Source organism: Monodelphis domestica, chromosome 1 (genome assembly GCF_027887165.1).
Source record: "Monodelphis domestica isolate mMonDom1 chromosome 1, mMonDom1.pri, whole genome shotgun sequence".
Classification (NCBI taxonomy): Eukaryota; Metazoa; Chordata; class Mammalia; order Didelphimorphia; family Didelphidae; genus Monodelphis; species Monodelphis domestica.
Window position 1 is genome coordinate 515,093,656 of NC_077227.1, and position 19,656 is coordinate 515,113,311.

The 19,656-nt window shown below is 51.0% G+C and overlaps 1 protein-coding gene across 2 annotated transcripts; it reads left to right on the forward strand.

The window, feature by feature from the left end:
* Positions 1-2,652: 2,652 nt before the first annotated feature.
* On the forward strand, positions 2,653-18,442 carry GAREM2 (GRB2 associated regulator of MAPK1 subtype 2). 2 transcript variants are annotated; one of them, XM_056813143.1, is made up of 6 exons: positions 2,653-3,410; positions 6,298-6,438; positions 10,954-11,084; positions 12,101-13,174; positions 14,696-14,853; positions 15,676-18,442. In XM_056813143.1, the coding sequence occupies exons 1-6, from the start codon at positions 3,299-3,301 to the stop codon at positions 16,697-16,699; spliced, it is 2,640 nt and encodes an 879-aa protein (XP_056669121.1). In that variant the 5' UTR covers positions 2,653-3,298; the 3' UTR covers positions 16,700-18,442. The 2 variants fall into 2 exon arrangements, with proteins under 2 accessions (XP_056669121.1, XP_007476008.1); XM_007475946.3 differs by lacking the exon at positions 2,653-3,410 and adding an exon at positions 5,082-5,367.
* The last annotated feature ends 1,214 nt before the right edge of the window (positions 18,443-19,656 follow it).

Here is a 19,656-nt window from a genome sequence, read left to right on the forward strand (position 1 = left end):
TTAAGGGCAGGGAAAAGATAGAGTAGCATAAAAAGATCTCAATTCTGGTTCCAATTGTGCCCCTAGCTAGCTGCATGACTTTGGAAAAGTCACCTCTCTGAGCCAGGGCTTTGAAACTCTAAGGTTTTCTGCTTATGAGCCTTCTCTCCTAACAGAGACATCCTTGAGGCTGAGGGCTGCAGCTAAGGAGGACCCCCTTTGTGGAAGTGGTTTGATCCTCAGCCAAACTACCCTTGCTTGAGCGGCCACTCTGTATATTGAAATAATTAGATTGATTCAGTGTCTTAAAAAAAATTGATCCTGTAATGAATGCTGGAGGGGATGTGGCAAAGTAGGGACATTAATTCATTGCTGGTGGAGTTGTGAACTGATCCAACCATTCTGGAGGGCAATTTGGAACTATGCCCAAAGGGCGACAAAAGAATGTCTACCCTTTGATCCAGCCATAGCACTGCTGGGTCTGTACCCCAAAGAGATAATGGACAAAAAGACTTGTACAAAAATATTCATAGCTGCACTCTTTGTGGTGGCCAAAAATTGGAAAACGAGGGGATGCCCATCAATTCGGGAATGGCTGAACAAATTGTGGTATATGTTGGTGATGGAATACTATTGTGCTAAAAGGAATAATAAAGTGGAGGAGTTCCATGGAGACTGGAACGACCTCCAGGAAGTGATGCAGAGCAAGAGGAGCAGAACCAGGAGAACATTGTACACAGAGACTGATACACTGTGGTACAATCGAATGTAATGGACTTCTCCATTAGTGGCGGTGTAATGTCCCTGAACAATTTGCAGGGATCTAGGAGAAAAAAACACTATTCATAAGCAAAGGATAAACTATGGGAGTGGAAACACCGAGGAAAAGCAACTGCCTGAATACAGCGGTTGAGGGGACATGACAGAGGAGAGACTCTAAATGAACACTCTAATGCAAATATTAACAACATGGCAATGGGTTCAAATCAAGAAAACATGTAATGCCCAGTGGATTTACGCGTCGACTATGGGGGGTGGGGGGAAGGAAAAGAAAATGATCTATGTCTTTAATGAATAATGCTTGGAAATGATCAAATAAAATATTTAAAAAAATCGATCCTATTTACAGTTAATTGATTTTGTCCTATAACTGCCCAAGTCATGATTCTTTGGGTCTGAACTTCAGAAATCCAGCTTTCCTGTAAGGAGTTAAGTTTAGAAATCCAGTGCTCTTTGGTAATCACTGTTCTATTCTTGTGTCAAGAAAATCTGTTACTTTTGAAGGAGGCAAGTAGGTATCAGGGAGTCTGGTCTGTATCTTTACACTATCAAGCTATTAGGGATGTCTCTACAAGACTTAACAATGTTATTTACTTAGTGCTTTCATGTCACAAGTGCAACCAACTTTAGAGAAGCTGATTATTCATATAGAAACAAACACTAAAACAAAGGTCCTTTTTTGTGTCATGGGACCCCCTTTGGCAGTCTGGTCAAGGCTCAGCACCCCATCTTAGAAGAATGCTTTTAAATACATAAAATGAGATGCATAGGATTATAAAAGGAAATCAATTATGTTGAAAGATAGTTACCAAAATATATATTTTTGAAAGTTCATGAGCTCACAGTTAAGAATCCCTGCTTTAAATTTCCAGCAGTAAAGTTCTCAAACATTCCTAATTTGTTGACTCCGACTCCTCCAAGCACCTCTGTCCTTTGCCTCCTTCTGTAATTCTCCACATAGCTGCCAAAGTAATCTTAAAACACAGGGTAGAAATCTTTCAATGTCTCCCCACTGCTTCTAGGATAAAATAACTCTTCAGCATGGTATTTAAAGCTCTCACAAATTTTACTCTGAATTTACCTTTCAAGTGCCAAGCTCCACCTTGAGTCCCCTAGGAGCTCAGAAACCCCACTATCCCTTTGGATCACAGCCTTAATTATCCTCCTCATCTAAGCTCCACCTCCTCTTCCAAAGCTAGCCCTCTCCTCCACCTCACCCCCATATTATTATTTATTTTTATTAATTCTATTCAATTCACAAAAGCTGTTGGTTCCCATGCCTGGAACAAATTCCCTCCTGGATTCCTCAGTTCTAGATCCTCACCTTAATGTAGTAGTTGTTCAACTGTGGTTGAAGTTGGGATCAACCTGGGTTCAAATCCTGCTTTTGACACTCATTAACTGCATGACCCTTGCTAGTCTCTTACCTTCCGGGCCTCCGTTTCCTCATCTCTGAATCAAAAGGGTTGAACTAGACACCCTTTAAGGTCCCTTCCCCCTCTAAATCTCTGATCCTTTTTCCAAGCTCCATGCACTTGCTGCTTTCTCCAAAAAGTCTTCCTAGCTCTCTCCAGATGTTAATGCTAAAAATGTCTTTGAATTTACTTACCTATTTACTTGTTGAATTTTGTCACCCCCAGTAGAACATAAGCTTGTTGAAGGCAGGCTCTCATCTCTTCTTGTATCTCCAGAGTCTAGAATGCACCTTGCACAGAGTAGGCACCAAATACATTTTCGCAAATTGAATTGGCTTTCTAAGGCCCTTTCCAGTTCTAAATCTTACAGTCCTATTCTTTCCACTTACAAGGCTCTTCTTAATGTCACTGGAGCTTGATTTCAGCAGCATATAAATTGGGGGTGGTGGGAGAAATAGGATAAGGGGAGACACCTGAGCAAGGTGGTTCAGAGGTGGATGGGGGAGGGGAAAGAGAGAGAAGAAACGAGAGAAGCACCTGGAGAGTGAAGCCGGAACCGTCAGGAGAAAGGGAGGAGGGGGCTAAAAGAGGAAGGAGAGTGGCGAGAAGAAGGTTGGGGAGGCATTCCCAGGCTTGCTAGGGGAAGGCTCAGAAAAAAGAATTAGAGGAGGAAAGTAGAATGAGAGAAAGAATTCAAGGGATGAGATGAAATGAGAAGGGTTAAAGAGAAAGGGTGAGGGGGAAGGGAGAGATGGAATGATGGGGAGAGGAAACTAAGGGGGAAGACTGAAGGGAAGCTGGGAGGGAGACATGGTGAAGGGGGTGGGGTAGAAGAGAGGGCTGGTCTTGGGAAGGGGAGGTGGGGCTTGGGTCTGGAGGAGGATAATTAAGGGAGGGGAAGAGAGGGGCCCGAAGGGATGGTGGGGCTTCTGAGCAGCCTGGGGGCTACAGGAGGTGCAGGCTAGACTCCGGGCTGGCAGTTCAAGCAGGGGGAGCATGGTGCTTCTGGCTGCCCCTGGTCTCCCAGAGCTGGAGTCGTGGGTGGGGAGAAGGACGGTGGGCAGCTCCTGGGACTGGTCCCCGCTTCCCTAGGTCCCCCAGACTCGAGTCTTTGGAGCAATGCTATGGAGAAACTGGCAGCCGGGCTAGCTGGTCTCCACTGGAGCATGGGGGCTTTCCCTTTGGACCTCATCGTCAGCCGCTGCCGTCTGCCCACTCTCGCCTGCCTAGGGCCAGGTAGGGGAGAGGAGGGGGGGAAGGGGGAGAAGTCCTGGGGATCAGGTGAGTCAGGACCAAGATGCTGGGGCAGGAGCAAATTGGGGAGTGACAGAAGGGCCCCCGGGTGGAGGAATGGAGGGAGAGAGGAAGGAGGCAGGAAGAGGGAGAAGGGAGGGACAGGCTGGAGGGAAGAGGAACCTGGAAGCAGGTGGGGTTTGGGGGAGAAGGGTGGGAGGGGCTGCACTTCCCCGTTAGGCTTTGTAGGATCCTGAGAAAGTTTTCAGCTCTTTCTGAGCATGGCGCCCGGACCTCGGTGCCCCTCTCTTCTTCTCTCCATCCTTCTTCTGCTCCCACCCCCAGCCTCCTTTTGTCCTTTCACCTTTGGCTCCCTCATTTCTCGGGTCTCTCTCTCTCCCCATGCCTTTGATCCTTCCCTCCCTCCGGGTCCCATCCCATTCTTTGCCGGCTCCATCCCTGACCCTCTTCTCCCAGCAGTCTGTTCCCAGCCACCTGTGCCTCCCCTGTCCAATAGGGTGCCCCCTCGCCTTCCCCTGCCTCTTCTCCCCCTCTTCTTCCCCCCTTTCCCTTCTCTGCTTCCTTCTCATAACAACTCATCCCAGGCTGGCCTGGGGAACGTAGAGGGGGCGACCACTTTGTAGCGGGAGGACGAGGAGGGGACGGCTGGGAGTTCTGGCGGCCTGGCTTGGGGGGGAGAAGGGGGAGGGGAAGTGGGGATGGGGCCTGGCTGCCTGGCTGGGGGTTTTGTATAAGAGAAGAATAGGGGTTTGGCCGGCCCTGTCACACTCGCTTCCCGGAATGCTAATGGGGCAGAGGCCCACCGGCCCCTCCCCCAGCCCGCACTGCTCCTGCTGAGCTCAGCCCTGCCCAGGGGTAGGAGATGAGGTGGGGAAAGGTGGAAGGGAGGGAGGGAATGGGAAGTCGTGTGTGTCCCAGGAAAGGGTCAGGAGGTGTCACTGGGGTACCAGGCGGTGGGTACAGTGGAGAGAGCATCGGCTTTAGAGTCCTGGATTCAAATCCTACCTCCAAAGGGTACTTCCTCTGTGGCCTTGGGAGAACCACTTAAATGAGCAGCTCTGTCATCCTCCTGACCTCTGTGCCTGCCCACTGCAGTGTATATCAGCAGGCCAGGTAAGGGTCGCAGCATCACGGACCACTGCGATGTCCCTGTGTGGCTCTACAGACAGATAAAGCTGGACTCTCCTCGGGAGGGCTGCAATCATGGGATTTAGAGCTGGAAGGGGCCTTGGAGCTGGGAACTGTCCCACCTGTTTGTTTCCTAGATGACAGGCCCAGAGGAAGTGAGTGACATAACCAAGGTCACACAGGTGAGAGGGAACAGAGCTGGGATTCAAACCCAGGACTTGTGACTGCCAAACAGATGCTCCTTCTCCAGCCCGGCTGTGCAGCTGGATGGGGGTCAGGGAACTCTAATTAAATTCCTGGGCCATTCCTTTAAGGTCATCCCGTCCCAGGCATGCTCTCACCATGCAGGCTGGTTTTTCTGTACTTCGAAAGTCCCAAATGGCGTAGAATGTAGCTGCGTAGTAGCTATCCTTTTGGGGAGGACCTGAGGGGAAACGGGCAGAACCTTTTGGTTTCCTGGCAAGGAAGCAGTCAGGAGGGTGTCCCCTCCCCAGCTGCCTCCCCCCATGCCCATAGCTGCCAGGAGAAACCCTTCGGATTGAAAATTCTAGGCCCCTCCTGCTACCCTGGTAACAGTTGCTGGGGTTAGAGAACCCATTCGGTCCAAGCCCCTCCCTACACCCCTCTTCTCTTAACAACCTTCCTCCTCTGGGCCCTTTTGATGTCTCCTCTCTCCCTCCTCCCTCCCTCCCTCTCTCCCTCTGGTCCCCCTCTCCCTCCTCCCCCCCCCCCCTTACTTGTATGTTCCTGGCCAGAAAGAAACCTTGGAGGGAGCCGGGGGTCCTGGGAGAAGGAGTTTCTTCTTCAAGGGGTCAGCATCCAGGGTTTAAGAGTATTATTTACTACCTGGGCAATTTTCCCTTAAAAGCCTTTCCTTCTGGCTTAGAGTCAATGCCAAGTATTGTTTCCAAGGCAGAAAGGCACTAAGGGCTAGGCAACGGAGGTTAAGTGACTTGCCTAAGGTCATATAGGTAGGAAGAGTCGGTGGCCATATTTGAACCCAGGACCTTGTGTCTCTATCCACTGAGCCACCCAGCGGCCCCTTCCCTATCTGTGCCATCTTCAGGAAGGGCAGTTCATTGACTCCCCCGGGATTCGGGATTTGGCTTCCCTCTCTGTACGAGGCTCTTGAAGGCTCTTTCCAAGTCTCAATCTTCTATTCCTAATGATGTGGGGGAGTTTCCTCTTTTAGAATTATGGGGCGAATGGGAGATCGAGCAGTTGAATGAATGAATGAATGAATGCACTGAAGAAGAAAGAATTCATGGGACCCGACACTAAGCATAGGACACCACTGAAAGCTACCATGTTCTCAGGCCGTAGGGCATAATGGATAGAGCTGGCATTGGAGCCAGGTTCAAGTGTTGCCTCCTATCTAACAGCCAGGAAGGGGGTGATGGGAGACGTACTCCTGAGAACCTCCGACCAAATACGGATGACTTCCCAGGTCAGGTTGATGAAAGGGGGTGTCCCGCCCCATCTGACCTGCTATGGAGGTTGTGGCCTGCTGGGCCAGGGGAAGGGCTGGAGGGCGCGCTCCCATTCCTGGGAAGAGCTCCCCTCCAGGGCTCCTCCTCGCACTGCCGCTCTTTGCAACCCGCCTGGCTGGACAGCGAGGGGTGGTGACGTGGGAGGGGGACCCCCCCCCGGGGGGCGAGCCTTCTGCCTCTGGGGAGGCTGGGAGGTCTCGTCCCTCCCCGTTGGCTGAGTCTCTTCCTTCTCTCCCCCCTTCCTGGCCCAGGGGAGTACGTGGAGGGGGTGAGCCAGCAGGATGTCCTGCTCATCCACTCCTGCCGCCAGTGGACGACGGTGACGGCCCACAGCCTGGAGGAAGGGCACTATGTCATCGGGCCCAAGATCGACATCCCGCTGCAGTATCCAGGTAGGAGAGATGGAGGAGGACGCCCCTGAGGGCTGCCAAGGGGCAATCGCTAGGCTTCCGTCTTGTGAGGGCGGACATGACAAGAGCCCAGGATCCTGGACTTGGATCCACAAGGCACCTTGGAGGCCGTTTAGCCTAAACCCCTTATTTTGCAGATGAGGAAACAAAGGCCCAGAGAAGCCAAGTCCAAGGCTAGTGAGTGGCAGAACCAGGGTCTAATCCGGTCTCCTGGGTTGGAGGCCAAGGCCCCTCTCTGCTGCCTCACTCTTTTTTTTTAAACCCTTAACAATACTTAACCCTTAAACAATACTGTGTATTGGTTCCAAGGCAGAAGAGCGGTAAGGGCTAGGCAAATGGGGGTTAAGTGACTTGCCCAGGGTCACACAGCTGGGAAGTGTCTGAGGCCAGATTTGAACTCAGGACCCCCGTCTCTAGGCCTGGCTCTCCATCCACTGAGCCACCCAGCTGCCCCCTCTGCTGTCTCTTATTTGGAAAGGGCTGTGAGTAGTTGGCAGATCAGCATTCTGAGGACCCTGTGTGGGCTGGTTCCGCTCCCTCCGTGGCACTTTCTCTTGAGGGCAGCTTCCCCCCAGGTCTCTGTGGAATGCTGGTGGGCACCATTCGGACCTGCTCCATCACCTCATGGACAGTGCGAAGCTCCAGGGAGGCCTTCCTAAGGCGGCGGGCACTGCTGCAGTGGGAACCCGCTCCTTTTTCAGAATGCCAAGGGCAGGCGCTGCCGCAGGGGGCACGCTGGCGTCCTTAGTCACACCCGGATAGGAGGGGCCATGCGTCCTGGCTACCCCACCGGGCCCTTGGAGCGATTGCTTCCCCTCCCTGTGACTCCCCACTGAACTCGCTGATCTCTAAATCTGCTTCGAGCTCTGACTTCGGAATCCAGAAATAACCCCCTTTGTGACTCGATGGCCTGTCCTGAGCCCTTTGAGTGAGGGTCTCCCAGAGCGAGGCGCTCCCTGTCCCCTGCAGGTGCCTGGAAAGTGTCTAGACTGACTTGAGGGGGATCCACCCCCTGTTCAGGCTCAGGGGTCCGGCCCCTTTCACTTTGCCTGCCAAAGGAGAACCCTTTCAAGCAAGGCTCACTTTCTTCTGCTCCTTGTCTCCATCCCTGCTGCTTCTCCCTCCCTCTCCTCATCTCCATCTTCCCCTTGAGAGGGCCTCGGGGCTTTGGGGCAGCGAGCCCTAGGACGAGGGAAAGCTTGCCCTGCCTTATGACAAGCTGGGAGTCCCAAGTTGGGGGCTGATGCCTGACAGGGTGTGGGGGAGGGAGGCAGGCCAGGGAGTGGGGAGGTCTGAGATGAGAGGGTGGGGGAGGGGATAATGAAGCACTAAGTGTGATCAGCCGGACACTGATTCCTCCCGATGAATTAATAATGAGAAATGGAACTTGGAGAGGGGTGTGGGGACCTGGTCCTCCCCGCTCTACCCACTCCATAGGAAGAAGGGAGGCAGACAAGAAGGGGTACAGGAGGGGACTTGGGGGACCAGGAACCCTTTTTTGCTGGAGTTGAGTGAGTGGGAGCCATCTCCCTTTTACTGGGAGTTCTTACTCCTAGATTCTTGGCTCCATGGGGATAAGTTGTGGCAGATGGGATGGAGGTCGGCAGTCAAGAGACCTCTGTCACCAGCTAGCTAGTATTTTTTTTAGGAGGTAACTTAATTTCTCTAGCCTCAGTTTCCTTCTCTGTAAAATGAATGGGCTATATTAGATTTCTGAGCACCTTTGTAGCACTGACATTCTGTAGTGGTGGAGCATGAGGCTGATTTTTCTGGCAAGCAGGATTCATCTATTAATAAAAATAATAATAATGAACATGTAAATAGTACCTCAAGGTTTATAAAATGATTTAGAAATAAATGTTTTATCCTCACAATAACTTTGGGAGGTAGACACCATTATGCCCACTTTATAGAAAAGGAAACTGAGGCAGAGGTTAAGTGACTTGTCCATATAGCTAGGAAGTATCTGAGACAGAATTTGAACTGGGGCCTTCCCAATGGCAAGCCCAGTGTTCTGTCTATGTGCTGACTCAGTCTAGGTGGGGTGAGGGATATAGAGAGGGAATAAGACTTGGTCGTTGCTCTCCTGGAACTCCCCATCAAATAGGGAGAAAGAAGGCATCACTGCCTCAAAGCGCCAGAAATGTGAGGGCTGATGAATGAGTGACAGTGCAGTTTCTGACAAGTGGCTTGTGAGTGCCCCAGACATCCCTCAAGGGATATGGATTGGTGTCTTTGTGCCTAGTCCCACACCCTGGTGGGAATGGCTCCTTCTGGCTGCACTCTCTGGGGGAAGCTGGGAATGATATACAGCTGGACAGAGGTGGTAAGAGAGAGCAGCGAGGGTGGGATTGGGGCTTAGGGAAGGCGAGAGATTAGGGGGCTCTACTTCATTCCTCAGGGGCAGGAAACACCTCCTCCTCCCTTCCACCAGCTGGACTCTGGGCTAGAGGGAGGAAGGAGTAGATCGGGTGCCATGGTTACATTGATTCTCCTGACCGCATCCTCTCCCCCAGCTTCCCTGAATCAGCCTGAACCTCTCCTGGCCGGTACTCTGGCATTGGCCCATCCCAGCTTGGCTGGGGATAATGGGCCCATTTCTTCCTGGTCCCTCACTGGTCAGTGGTCAGGCTCCTGACCCTCTGACTGGCCTCTGGGAATGGAGACGTGGGTGGGTTGGAGGAGACCACTCCTCCAGGGGCTTGAGCTCAGACCCTCTGCTTCCTGGCTCCTCATCATTTGCTGGCCACTGGAATCCTCTTTACCTGTGGCCATAGCTGTCCATCCTCGGGCTGGTGTAAAGCTTCACCACCTTCTCTGGTCTGGTCAGGACTAATAATAAAAATGAGAACTAATATTTAAATAGTGCTTACTATTGCCAGGTGCTTTACAATTACTCCATCATTTGATCCTCACTTTGACTTTGGGAGATCTATTTTACAGATGAGGAAACTAAGGCAAACAGAAGTTAAGTGATTTGTGCCAGGTCGCACAGCTAGTAAGTGCTTGAGGAAGGCTTCGAGCTCGGGTGCTCCTGACTCCAGGCTCAGCACCTGGCTGCTCGGACAGGGTTCAGGAGGTACTTTTTGCTCTTCCTTCCTGTCCAAGGTGGCAGCTTTTCAGCCATGTGCTCCTGGCCAGGGAACTCAGTCTGGGGAAGGTGGAGGAAGGCAAAGGGCTGTGGCTCTGAGGGAGTTGCTTCTCCAAAGCGATTGCTAGGAATTGTCCAGCTCTCACAGGTTGGTGTCTATTGTGTGAGCATTACCACTATTCAAAATGAGCATAATGAAGCACCTACCATTGATTGCCAGGTTCTGTATTAGGAGCTGGGGAGACCAGAATTAAACATCTCCATGTATAAGAAGCTGTTATTAAACAGTGTTAGAAAGATGATCCTCGACATCTGGGCTGGGATGGTAGCTCGAGGAGGCAGAGGGACTGAGTGTTGGACTGGGAGTCAGGAAGCCTTACGCTTGAATTCTATGCAGTCTATGCATCTGAACTCACTAATTCTGAGTTCAAAGCCATAGACATTTTCTGGGTAAGTCGTTTACCTCTCTAAGCCTCAGTTTTCTTATCTGTAAAATGGGTGGTTAGGTGGCAAAGTGGGAAAAGCCTGGAGTTAGGAAGACTCATCTTCCTGAATTCACTTCCAGTCTCAGACACTTCCCAGCTGTGTGACTCTGGGCAAGTCACTTGACCCCCCTTGTCTAGCCCTTACACTCTTCTGCCTTGGAACCAATACACAGTTTTGATTCTAAGATGGAAGGTAAGGGTTAAAAAACAAACTTTATTAAGACTTTTAAGACACTCTACGTATCCATAGGTTTAAAACATGTGAATATCAAACACAAACACATGTGCATTTGTAAATAGGCATGCCCACATATACATGTATATTGCTGTATATGCACATAGTATGTGCTGCCTCTGCTTTGGGGCAGGGGCTTTTTCATCATCTGTTTCTCCATCCCCTTGGACAATGCCCGGTATGTAGTCGAGGCTTAATCAATATTTGAATATTAGTAAATTTAAAAGTATCGTCTCTTTTACAAGTGAGGAAGCCATGACTCAGTTGAAGTGACTTCCCCAAGCGAGGCAATGGCGGGACTGGGACTAGAACTCGGGGCTCCAGACTTTTAGGCCATTTCGGGCACTCCCGAGTCCTTGGCACTGCTGCTTACTCATGAGTTCTCCGTTTGGACTCGGGAGTGTTTGGCTGTTCCGAGGTCCTGTGTCTGGGTTTCTTGCTAAGCCCAAAGTGATGGGTCCATGAGGCATCTGGACCCAGGAGAGCCCTGTTGGGAGTCTATCAGGGAGCCTCCGGATCCTCTTTGTGGTCTCTCCAGGGAGTGTAGCCTGGAGGGGGAAACACAGCACAGAAATTGGAGCCATGAGGGTGCTGGGGTCTGAGACCACTCTTGAGAGGGTGTGGGGTCCCAGGGGCAGTGGGGCTAGACTCATCTCAGGGGTCAAAGGTTCTTGCTCCTTCCACAGGGAAGTTCAAGCTTCTGGAGCAGGCACGAGATGTTCGGGAGCCAGTACAGTATTTCAGCAGCATTGAGGAGGTAGCCAGCGTCTTTCCTGACCGCATCTTTGTGATGGAGGCCATCACCTTCAGTGTCAAGGTCAGCCCTGTTTAGACAGCATCCTCTGAGGAGCCTCCCTGACCCAAATTCTGCCGGGTGGAAGCTTCAGCCATGCTAGCACTTCCTTTGACTATTGCCTTCTCCTTTTCCCTACCCTAGACAACAGGAAGGGGCCACCTCGCTCTCCATTTCCACTGAAGTAGAAGAAGAAAAGTCTTTATGTTTCAGTGGGAAGGATTCAGGAAAAGGAGGGCTTAAAAAAAAAGTGAGGCAGGAAGAATTTGGGATCTTTTCCCTTAGAAACAGCTTCCCAGAACCCCCAGGTTGAAAGGACTTTCAGGAGTCACATTTCAATCCAGACCTGAATATTAGCATCCTCAGCTAAGTGGAATTAAAGATCTGAGGGAGGGCAAACCAGCTCCTTCCTGAGGCAGCCCATTCCGCTTTGGGACAACTCTAATTGTTAGAATGTTTTTCCTGAGAGCAAATCTAAATTTGCCTCGACCCAGTCTTTACCCATCACACCTGGTTCTGTGCCCTCTGGCCAAGTAGAATAAATCCCAATTCCCATTCCAATTCCAGCTGACAGCTCTCACAGCCCTGCTCTCACCCGGAAACCGTCTCTTGGGCTAGAACATTTTTCTGGAGGTCATCGAGAAGTGTCCCAGGTTGAGGCTTTACCTAAACCAATCCAGATCTCCAGAAAAGATTATACCTCTTGCTTTAACTGAGGCCAGGAGGAATTCTTGTTGAAGTTTTTCCCAATACAATTTTTTTTTCAATTTGAGATTTTAAAATTCTTTTTTTTCTTTACCCTTCCAGAGTAGCCGGTTGGCATCTTTGTGTATAAGTATCTGGGAGGGGGGAAAGAGAAGGGGAGGCTGATGGGAAGACAGTCTTGCTGGAAGGCTCCTTCGAGAGGGAAGGTTGGAGAGGGTTTAGAGAGTTTTCCAGGGGTCCCATGTGGCAGACACGCTCTTCCTGGTCCCCCACCTCCAAGCCAAGCAGCCCAGAAAATCCTGCTTCCTTCCTGTTGTCTTGTCCCTGTTCACCAGGTGGTGTCTGGGGAGTTCAGTGAAGACAGTGAGGTCTACAACTTCACCCTTCACGCGGGTGATGAGCTCACCCTCATGGGCCAGGCAGAAATCCTTTGCGGGAAGACCCCAAAAGAACGCTCCCGCTTCACCACCATCCTTCGAAAACTGGGCCGGGCAGGGTCCCTGGCAGGGTCCCTGGCGGGGATGGGGAGCGTCAGCAGTAGCCTGGGGACCGGCGGAACAGCGGGTACCATCAAGCCCATTAAAGGCAAGATGCCCTGCCTCATCTGTATGAACCACCGCACCAACGAGAGCCTGAGTCTGCCCTTCCAGTGCAGGGGCCGGTTCAGCACCCGGAGCCCCCTGGAGCTGCAGATGCAGGAGGGCGAGCACACAGTGAGGGCCATTATCGAGCGGGTCCGGCTGCCCGTCAATGTGCTCGTGCCCAGCAGGCCCCCCTGCAACCCCTACGACCTGCACCCGGTGCGGGAGGGCCACTGCTACAAGCTGGTCAGCATCATCTCCAAGACGGTGGTGCTGGGGCTGGCCTTACGCAGGGAGGGCCCAACCCCCTTGCACTTCCTGCTGCTCACCGACATGCCCCGCTTCACCCTGCCCCAGGGGCTGCTGGTTGGGGATCCCCACGTGGAACAGCTGGTGAGGGATAGCGCCTCCTACTGCCACGAGCGCTTTGACCCGGACGAGTACTCCAAAGCTGTGAGAGAAGCCCCGGGTGACCTGGCAGAGGAGTGTGCCAGCCCCCGCAGGGCCAGGCTCTGCTTGCAGGGGCCCAGGCCCGAGGCACTGCCCCAGCTCTCCCTCTGCCTCTACCCCCCTGCTGGGGACGGGGAGCAGGAATACATGAGCCCAGACTGGAGCAGCCTATCAGAAGCTGCCCCTCCAGCAGAGATCCCCTACGAGGAGCTGTGGACGCACCAGGCCATGGAGAGCTACCCTGAGAGCGGTGCTGGCCGGGCCAGAGGCAGGTCACCACCTGCAGGGCTGAGGCAGCCTGACCTCATTTCATTTGCTGGGACGGCTCATCTGGATTCCGAGGTTCCCCCACCCCCTGTCCCTCCCAAGTCAGAGGCGGTAAGTAAAGGGGGCTCCTGGGGTCGGGGCAGACAGGCGCCAGGAAAGTCGTGGGATGACAGAATTCAAAGAAGAGATTTGGAGTTTATTCCCATCCCATCATTTTAGAGACGAGGAAACTGAGGCCCGAAGAGATTAAATGACTTCCCTAAGGTCACGGGGCTCATGAATGCCAGAACTAGCATGTGAAGTCGGGGTGGGGAAAGGGAAACGAACTCCAGAAACCTGAGACTTTCTTACTCCTCCCTGGGAGCCTCCCTTCTCCTTCCCCCGGGGCCTCTGGAGCCTCTGGCCTCTGGCCTCCTGCCTTCTTTGGCTAATCAAGGGTTTGCCATGGGTAGCTTTCCCATAGCCCCTGCCACACAGCATCTTGAATCCGGGGTCCACAGAAGCTCTGCAAGGGGAATAGAAGGGGCTGGCAGACGGGTGTGGGCATACATTTGTGCCCTTGTATATGCACGCAGGGGAAGGCAGCGCGAAGTGGGGGGCGGGAGGGGGAGGGCATGTTGGCCTTGCTATTCCCTGCCTGCGTTACTCTGGGCAAGTTCCCTACACCTCGGCCTTCGTTGCAGCATCTTTGCAACTGCTTCTCTTCTAGAGCCATTCCAGAGCCAGCGCTTTGTAAAACTTTCAAAGGGCATCTAGAAATGTGTTATTAATAGAGAAAGGAGGCAGGAGTGCAAGTGTGGCATTGAGCAGATTAGGAGAATATGTTCGTGTGTGTATTTAAGAGAGCCAACATGGAAGAAAGGGAGAATAGGGAGAAAGCAGGGGAACCTCTGCATAAGCCAATCGGGGCCTGGGCCCAGGAGAATTCAGCCTTGGCTCCCTTCCTGCCCTCTTCTGCCCTGTCCTTTCCTCTCTACTCTGTTCTTCCTAACTGAACTGTGCTGTTGGTTTTCTTTGATGATGATCATAGTAATAGCTAGCATTTAGATAAATGTTTTAAGGTTTGAAAAGTGCTTTACAAATATGGACTCATTTGATTCTCACAACTCTGAGAGGCAGGTCCTAATATTACTGCCATTTTACAGATAAGGAAACTGAGGCAAAGAGGCCCTGGGACTTACCCAAGATCACAGAGCTAGTAAATGTCTCAAGCAGAATTTGAACTCTGGTCTTTCAGATCCCACCCACAGTCCACTGTGCCACCTTGTTCCTTCAGTGAAAAATACCCTGTTGCTTCTAAGCAGTTGGTTTGTGACACCCAGGGGTCTCTGGGCTCCTGAGGCTGGGGAAATAGAGCACTGGGGGTGGGTGGGGAGATGGAACTAGAATGGCATGGGCCAGGCTTTGGTGCCTGCTGAGGAAGGGGGACTTCTCTGTCTGTCTGGGTTTATCATCAGTAGCTTCTGCAGCGCGGTTGGGGGCTGACACCCTGTACCCTTCCAAATGTCCCCTAGGAGCCCAAATGATGTCAAGTGGCTCAGGTGTAAAGTGTGTTGGGGCGCGGCTAGCAGCTGGGCCTGCAGAGCACCCAGCCTGGTATCTTTCCTGACTTCCAGGACTTTGTGTTTCTAGGTCAAGGAAGAGTGCCGCCTTCTCAACGCTCCACCAGTCCCCCCCAGGGGCGGTCGGCCCCCAGGCAGCCCTCCTATCCCACCTCGCTATCCCAAGCTTCAGCCTGCTCACTCCCCTAGCCCTGGCCTCTCCTTTTACTCCTCTGGCTTACACGACGGGTGAGTGCCCTTTAAGCTATTACTCATTGAAATTGCACTTGGGACAATTCAGAGGGAGGGAAGGGAGTGTATGGCAGTGCAGAGTCCTGGCGTGGGGGAAGTTGTTTTGGGAGGAGGTGGCCCGCTTTGAGCCTCTTGAGTTTCATGGTAAGGAAGCATATCCCCCAGAGAGAGAACCCTCTAAGTTGACATCCTGGGGGGAGGCTCATTCCATGTCCCCTGGCCAAGTAATGACTCTGGTCTCCTTCCTGCCTTGACTTTCTGGGCCCCTCCTAGGGAGGCTCCACCATCACAAAGATAGGTATATAACCAAGGCAATATGGTAGAGTGGGAAAGGCACTGAACTGGGAATAGAGAGACCTGGGTTCTAGTTCTGCCCCTGTCGTGAATCAGCTTTGTGACCTCAGGCAAGTCATCAAACCTCTCCAACCTTTATGATTCCTCATCTATAAAATGAGGGTTTTGGACCAGATGACCTTTAAGACCCCTTTTGGCTCTGAATGGATCATCCCTGTGCCCCTATGATCTCTACTGTCCCTTCCGGCTCTGAGGTTCCATGAGAACTGGTGTGAGCTGGACAGGCCAGATTCCAGGGTGCTCTGACCCCAAATGGGTCTTGGAAATGAACAGCAAAAAGCCACTGGGGTTTTCTCGTCTACGGCTAGTGTGGGGAGTTGTTTCACCAAGCTCAGATCAATGAAGTCTTAACAGGGACAGCAGTGAGTCATGCAAGAATATATTGACCATTTATTCTCCCTTTCTCTCTATCTCTACTTTATCTTGTCTCTTGTTCCGTTTTTCCCTCTTCCCCTAATTTCCCAGATCTGGCTCTCGGAGTGGCAGCTGCTCCCCATCCCCAGATTCATATTCCCTCTACTGTTACCCCTGTACCTGGGGAGACTGCAAGGTGGGCGATTGCTCTAGTCGCCTGCTCCCAGGCCCTCTCCCCTCTACAACACAGCCCAGTCAGGCCTCCTGGGCCTATCCTGAGCCTGGAAACAGTCGATCCACAACACTACTTGGGGGTGAGACCCTCAAGACATACCATAGCTGTCCCCTTCCACCAAAGCCTTCACATCCTCAGAAACGTTTTGCTCCATTTGGGGCCCTTAATCCATTTGCTGGTCCCTCCTATTCCCCAGGACCTGCCTCATCATCATCCTCTTCTTCCTCTGGTCCCACTTCTACCCCTGGCCCCACTTCATCCTCAAGCCCAACTTATTCCCCAGGCCCTGCCTCCTCCAGTCAGGCCTACTCATCTGGTTCCCCCTCCTGCCCCACCTCCTCCTCTTCCTCCTCTGAATGGCAAGAAACAGCACTGGAAACCTTTGACCCCTTTGAAGTGAGGCAGAGCAGTTCCCCAGAACCAGAGCTGCTCCGGTATCAGGAGCCTAGAGGAGTGGGCAGGCCTCGGCCTTTGTCACCTCTCTGTTCCACCAAGGCCTTTGAGCCAGATAGCCTGATGCTCAGGCGGATGCCCACTCCAATGTCCCCCACAGTCTTACAGGGACCAGAGGGAGGGGGAGCACGGCTCTACCTTACCCAGGGGCGCCTGGATGTGCCTCCTATTAACCCACGGGAGGGTGCAGTGGGTTGGGGTGGCAGAGACAACACCTCTTGGCAACCCCCGGCTGACCTATCTGCCCTCTCGCTGGAGGAAGTCTCTCGGAGTCTGCGCTTCATTGGCCTCTCGGAGGATGTGGTGAGCTTCTTCTCTAGGGAGCGCATAGACGGTAGCATCTTTGTACAGCTCAGTGAGGACATCCTGGCTGATGACTTCCACCTCACCAAGCTGCAGGTCAAGAAGATCATGCAGTTCATCAAAGGCTGGAGGCCCAAGATCTGAGCAGTCTGGCCTAAGGCTAGACAGGAAGAATGGGTTTTGGCCTCGCAGGCTTAAAGTTGCTATAGGTATCAGATCGGCCGTGCTGTGGAGATCTAGTGCCCCACTGGGCTCAACAGTCAACAAAAGGTCCGCAGAGCTGGTAGTGGAGCCCACTGGGTCACTTCATAGATAGCAGGCCCTTTGGTACAGTTTTCCCCCTCTAAGGATATCACATGGGGAAGTTAAAAATGGTATTAATACAACTGTGCAGACTAGAATAGCTCTGCCCTTTCCTCAGAGCTCAACTCTGCCCAACAGAATGACGCAACAGGCTCTCCAGATCCCTTTCCGACTTTGAGGGAGCCTATTTCATTATCCAGACTTCTAGATTAAGTGAAGGCAAGGGGAGAGAGGTGGCCATCTTGCATTCAAGCATAAGGCTTCCCAAGGACTCTTCTTGGCACCCCGATAACTTCAGCATCGTTATTCCCAAACATTCCCCATTTTTCCTTTCTTTCCCTTCCTCGACCACTCTTAACTCATTAGTTTAAAGCATTAGGAAAGGGTCAAGCAAACTTGGAGTATCCTTTACCTTGTCCCCTGGGCACTGTTCACAAGTCATGCTCCCTTCTCTAGTCACCTTGTTAATAATTACTGAGCACAATTGTAGGACTGTAGACTCATTGATAGAGCTAGAAAGGGCCCCGTAGATCATATAGTCCAACCCCCTCTTTTACAGATGAGACTGAAGTTCAGAGAGGGAAGGTTACTTGGCGAAGGTTCCTGTACTTGAGTTGCTTGTAATATATTTGGGAAGACAAGACTTAAGAGCACTCCCTGATGGTTCCAGAGCCAAGCAATCCTAGGAAACAGTTATCTAGTCAGGCTGGACGAAATGACCTTCTAGCATCCCTTTCAACTCTTTTAAAATTTTAAGAGTTCGAGTTTCTTTCAATCAATACTACTCCTGCCTTCTCTTCATAGCCAGTTCCTACTTATTATGGAATTTCCTTCTCTTTCAGCCATGAAGTCATTAATTTAGGTATTTGTAGCCTTCTCATAAGTTCCTTATTTGTCTCCAACCTAGAGCAAAGACATAGAAAGGGGGAAGATTTATGAAGCCATAGAATCTTAGGGAAAATCTAATTCCCTGACTTCTGAGTTCACAGACCTCACGGTATAGACGTAAAAAAATGTCAAACTTGGAGTCACAGGGCCTGAATTCAAATCCTCGTTCTACTACTTTCTACCTGTTCGACCTTAAGTAACAAGTTCTCTGGACCTTAAGTTCTTCATTTACCTAATAAGGAGGTTGGATTGGATAACTTTTAAGGGTCCTTTTTAGCTCTCAGATCTATAATCCCTACTGGGTGCTGAAGTGCATTAACACAGGGGAGGGCTTTCATTCACAGGAATTTCAGTGATGTCATCTAGAATACAAACCAAATACAGTTCTGGATACCTGTGCATTTCTCCAACTCTACTCTTCCCTTTTGCACCCCCACCCCAAATAATTTCTCTCATTTTGAGTCAGGCCAGCCAAGTACCTGTGGAGACCAGCTTATAATCTTACCTCATCTGGGCTGCCTGGATATTTATTTCTTCATATTTTAAAGGGCCTGGGTGCTATTCCTGCTCCTAGGCATGCCAGAGCCTTGGCTCTGGGGAAAGGAGCCCAAATAGTGGATAGCAGTAATTCTAGAACTAGAAAAGTTGATTCTAAGGAATTCTAATGGATCAATGAAATAAATACTATAGAAGGGTGCAAGCTGAATTGTGTATGTATGTTAAGACTAGAGGCTAATATATTTTCCTTCTATTCTCTTGAGAGGGAGAAATAAGGAGATATAATGTCTGAGTAATGTGCCCCTTTGTTGGAGCCCAGCCTTGTGGGACCCTAGGATCTACTGTGAACTCACCTAAAGCTGTTATTTACTTATGTAAGGTCTTCTCTCCAGCCCATTGTTGTGCCTACCCCACCGTCCTGAATGGAAAGACAAAAGGATAGATAGTTCTTGAAACTAGAATGAACCAGGTCTCCATTTCCCAGAACTAGATGTTAAAGTGTGTAAGTATGCTCCATGACTCAAAACGAAGAGGACACTTGTCAACTCTAGCTATCCCGTGACAGAGCCTTAATCCTCATATCCATGAGGATGGGCAGCCCGTTCTTTTCTGCCACCTACTGGAATCCTAGAATGTGGGACCTCAAGTCTCAGCCACTCTGACCAGATTTTGATATATAGTCAGTATTAAAATTCATTCTACAACTTAAGTAGCTATGTAACAGCTCCCACTACAAAGTAAATGTATTTCAGATGCTACTTAGTAAGCTAGTACAGAGTTCCTTAGCAAAGACTAAAACAAAACAGGTCAATGTGCTGCCTGGGAAAAAGCACTGGATATAGAGTCAAGAACCACATTTAAAACCAGTTTCAAAATCTTGGGAAATTGAACTTTTCTGGGTCTGTTTCTGCACTTACAGAATGAAGGAGCTGGAGTAGATTTCTAAGGTCCTATCATCTTGGAAGCTTCCTCTGGCTAAAGCTAGAACCTTAGAATAGGTTCCCCACTGAAATCTAAGTTTGAGAAGAAACAGTTAATTGTGATTTTCTCTGTACATAAGACCCCAAAGCATGTCTAGCTTCCTACAGTTTGGTATGCTCTTCTCCAGTGCATGAAAGATCCAATTTAATTGTTGTTGGGGCTTCTTCCACTGGTACAGGTAGCATCTCCTCCATGACTTAAGTGTTCTCTAATGGTAGCTGTGAGCAGAAAGTTCATCCCCATGTGGGCAGGCTGGTGGTCAGCATCACCAAACCTGGCCAGGCTGGTTCTTAGATGACAAAGAGTCCATCTCCAGGCCTGCATTCAAAACCTTCCTCACCAGTACTTGCCCTTCTCTGGGGTTCCTTGTTTCAAGAGACCAAGTGGCATAGGATAATCAAGTGAGGAGAATGGACAATGAGGGAGATGGA

Coding starts and splice junctions, on each gene's coding strand:
- GAREM2 (XM_056813143.1), top strand. CDS start 3,299: ATGGAGAAACTGGCAGCCGGGCTAGCTGGTCTCCACTGGAGCATGGGG. Junction 3,411..6,297: donor TCTCGCCTGCCTAGGGCCAG/GTAGGGGAGAGG, acceptor TTCCTGGCCCAG/GGGAGTACGTGGAGGGGGTG. Junction 14,854..15,675: donor TCCTCTGGCTTACACGACGG/GTGAGTGCCCTT, acceptor CTAATTTCCCAG/ATCTGGCTCTCGGAGTGGCA.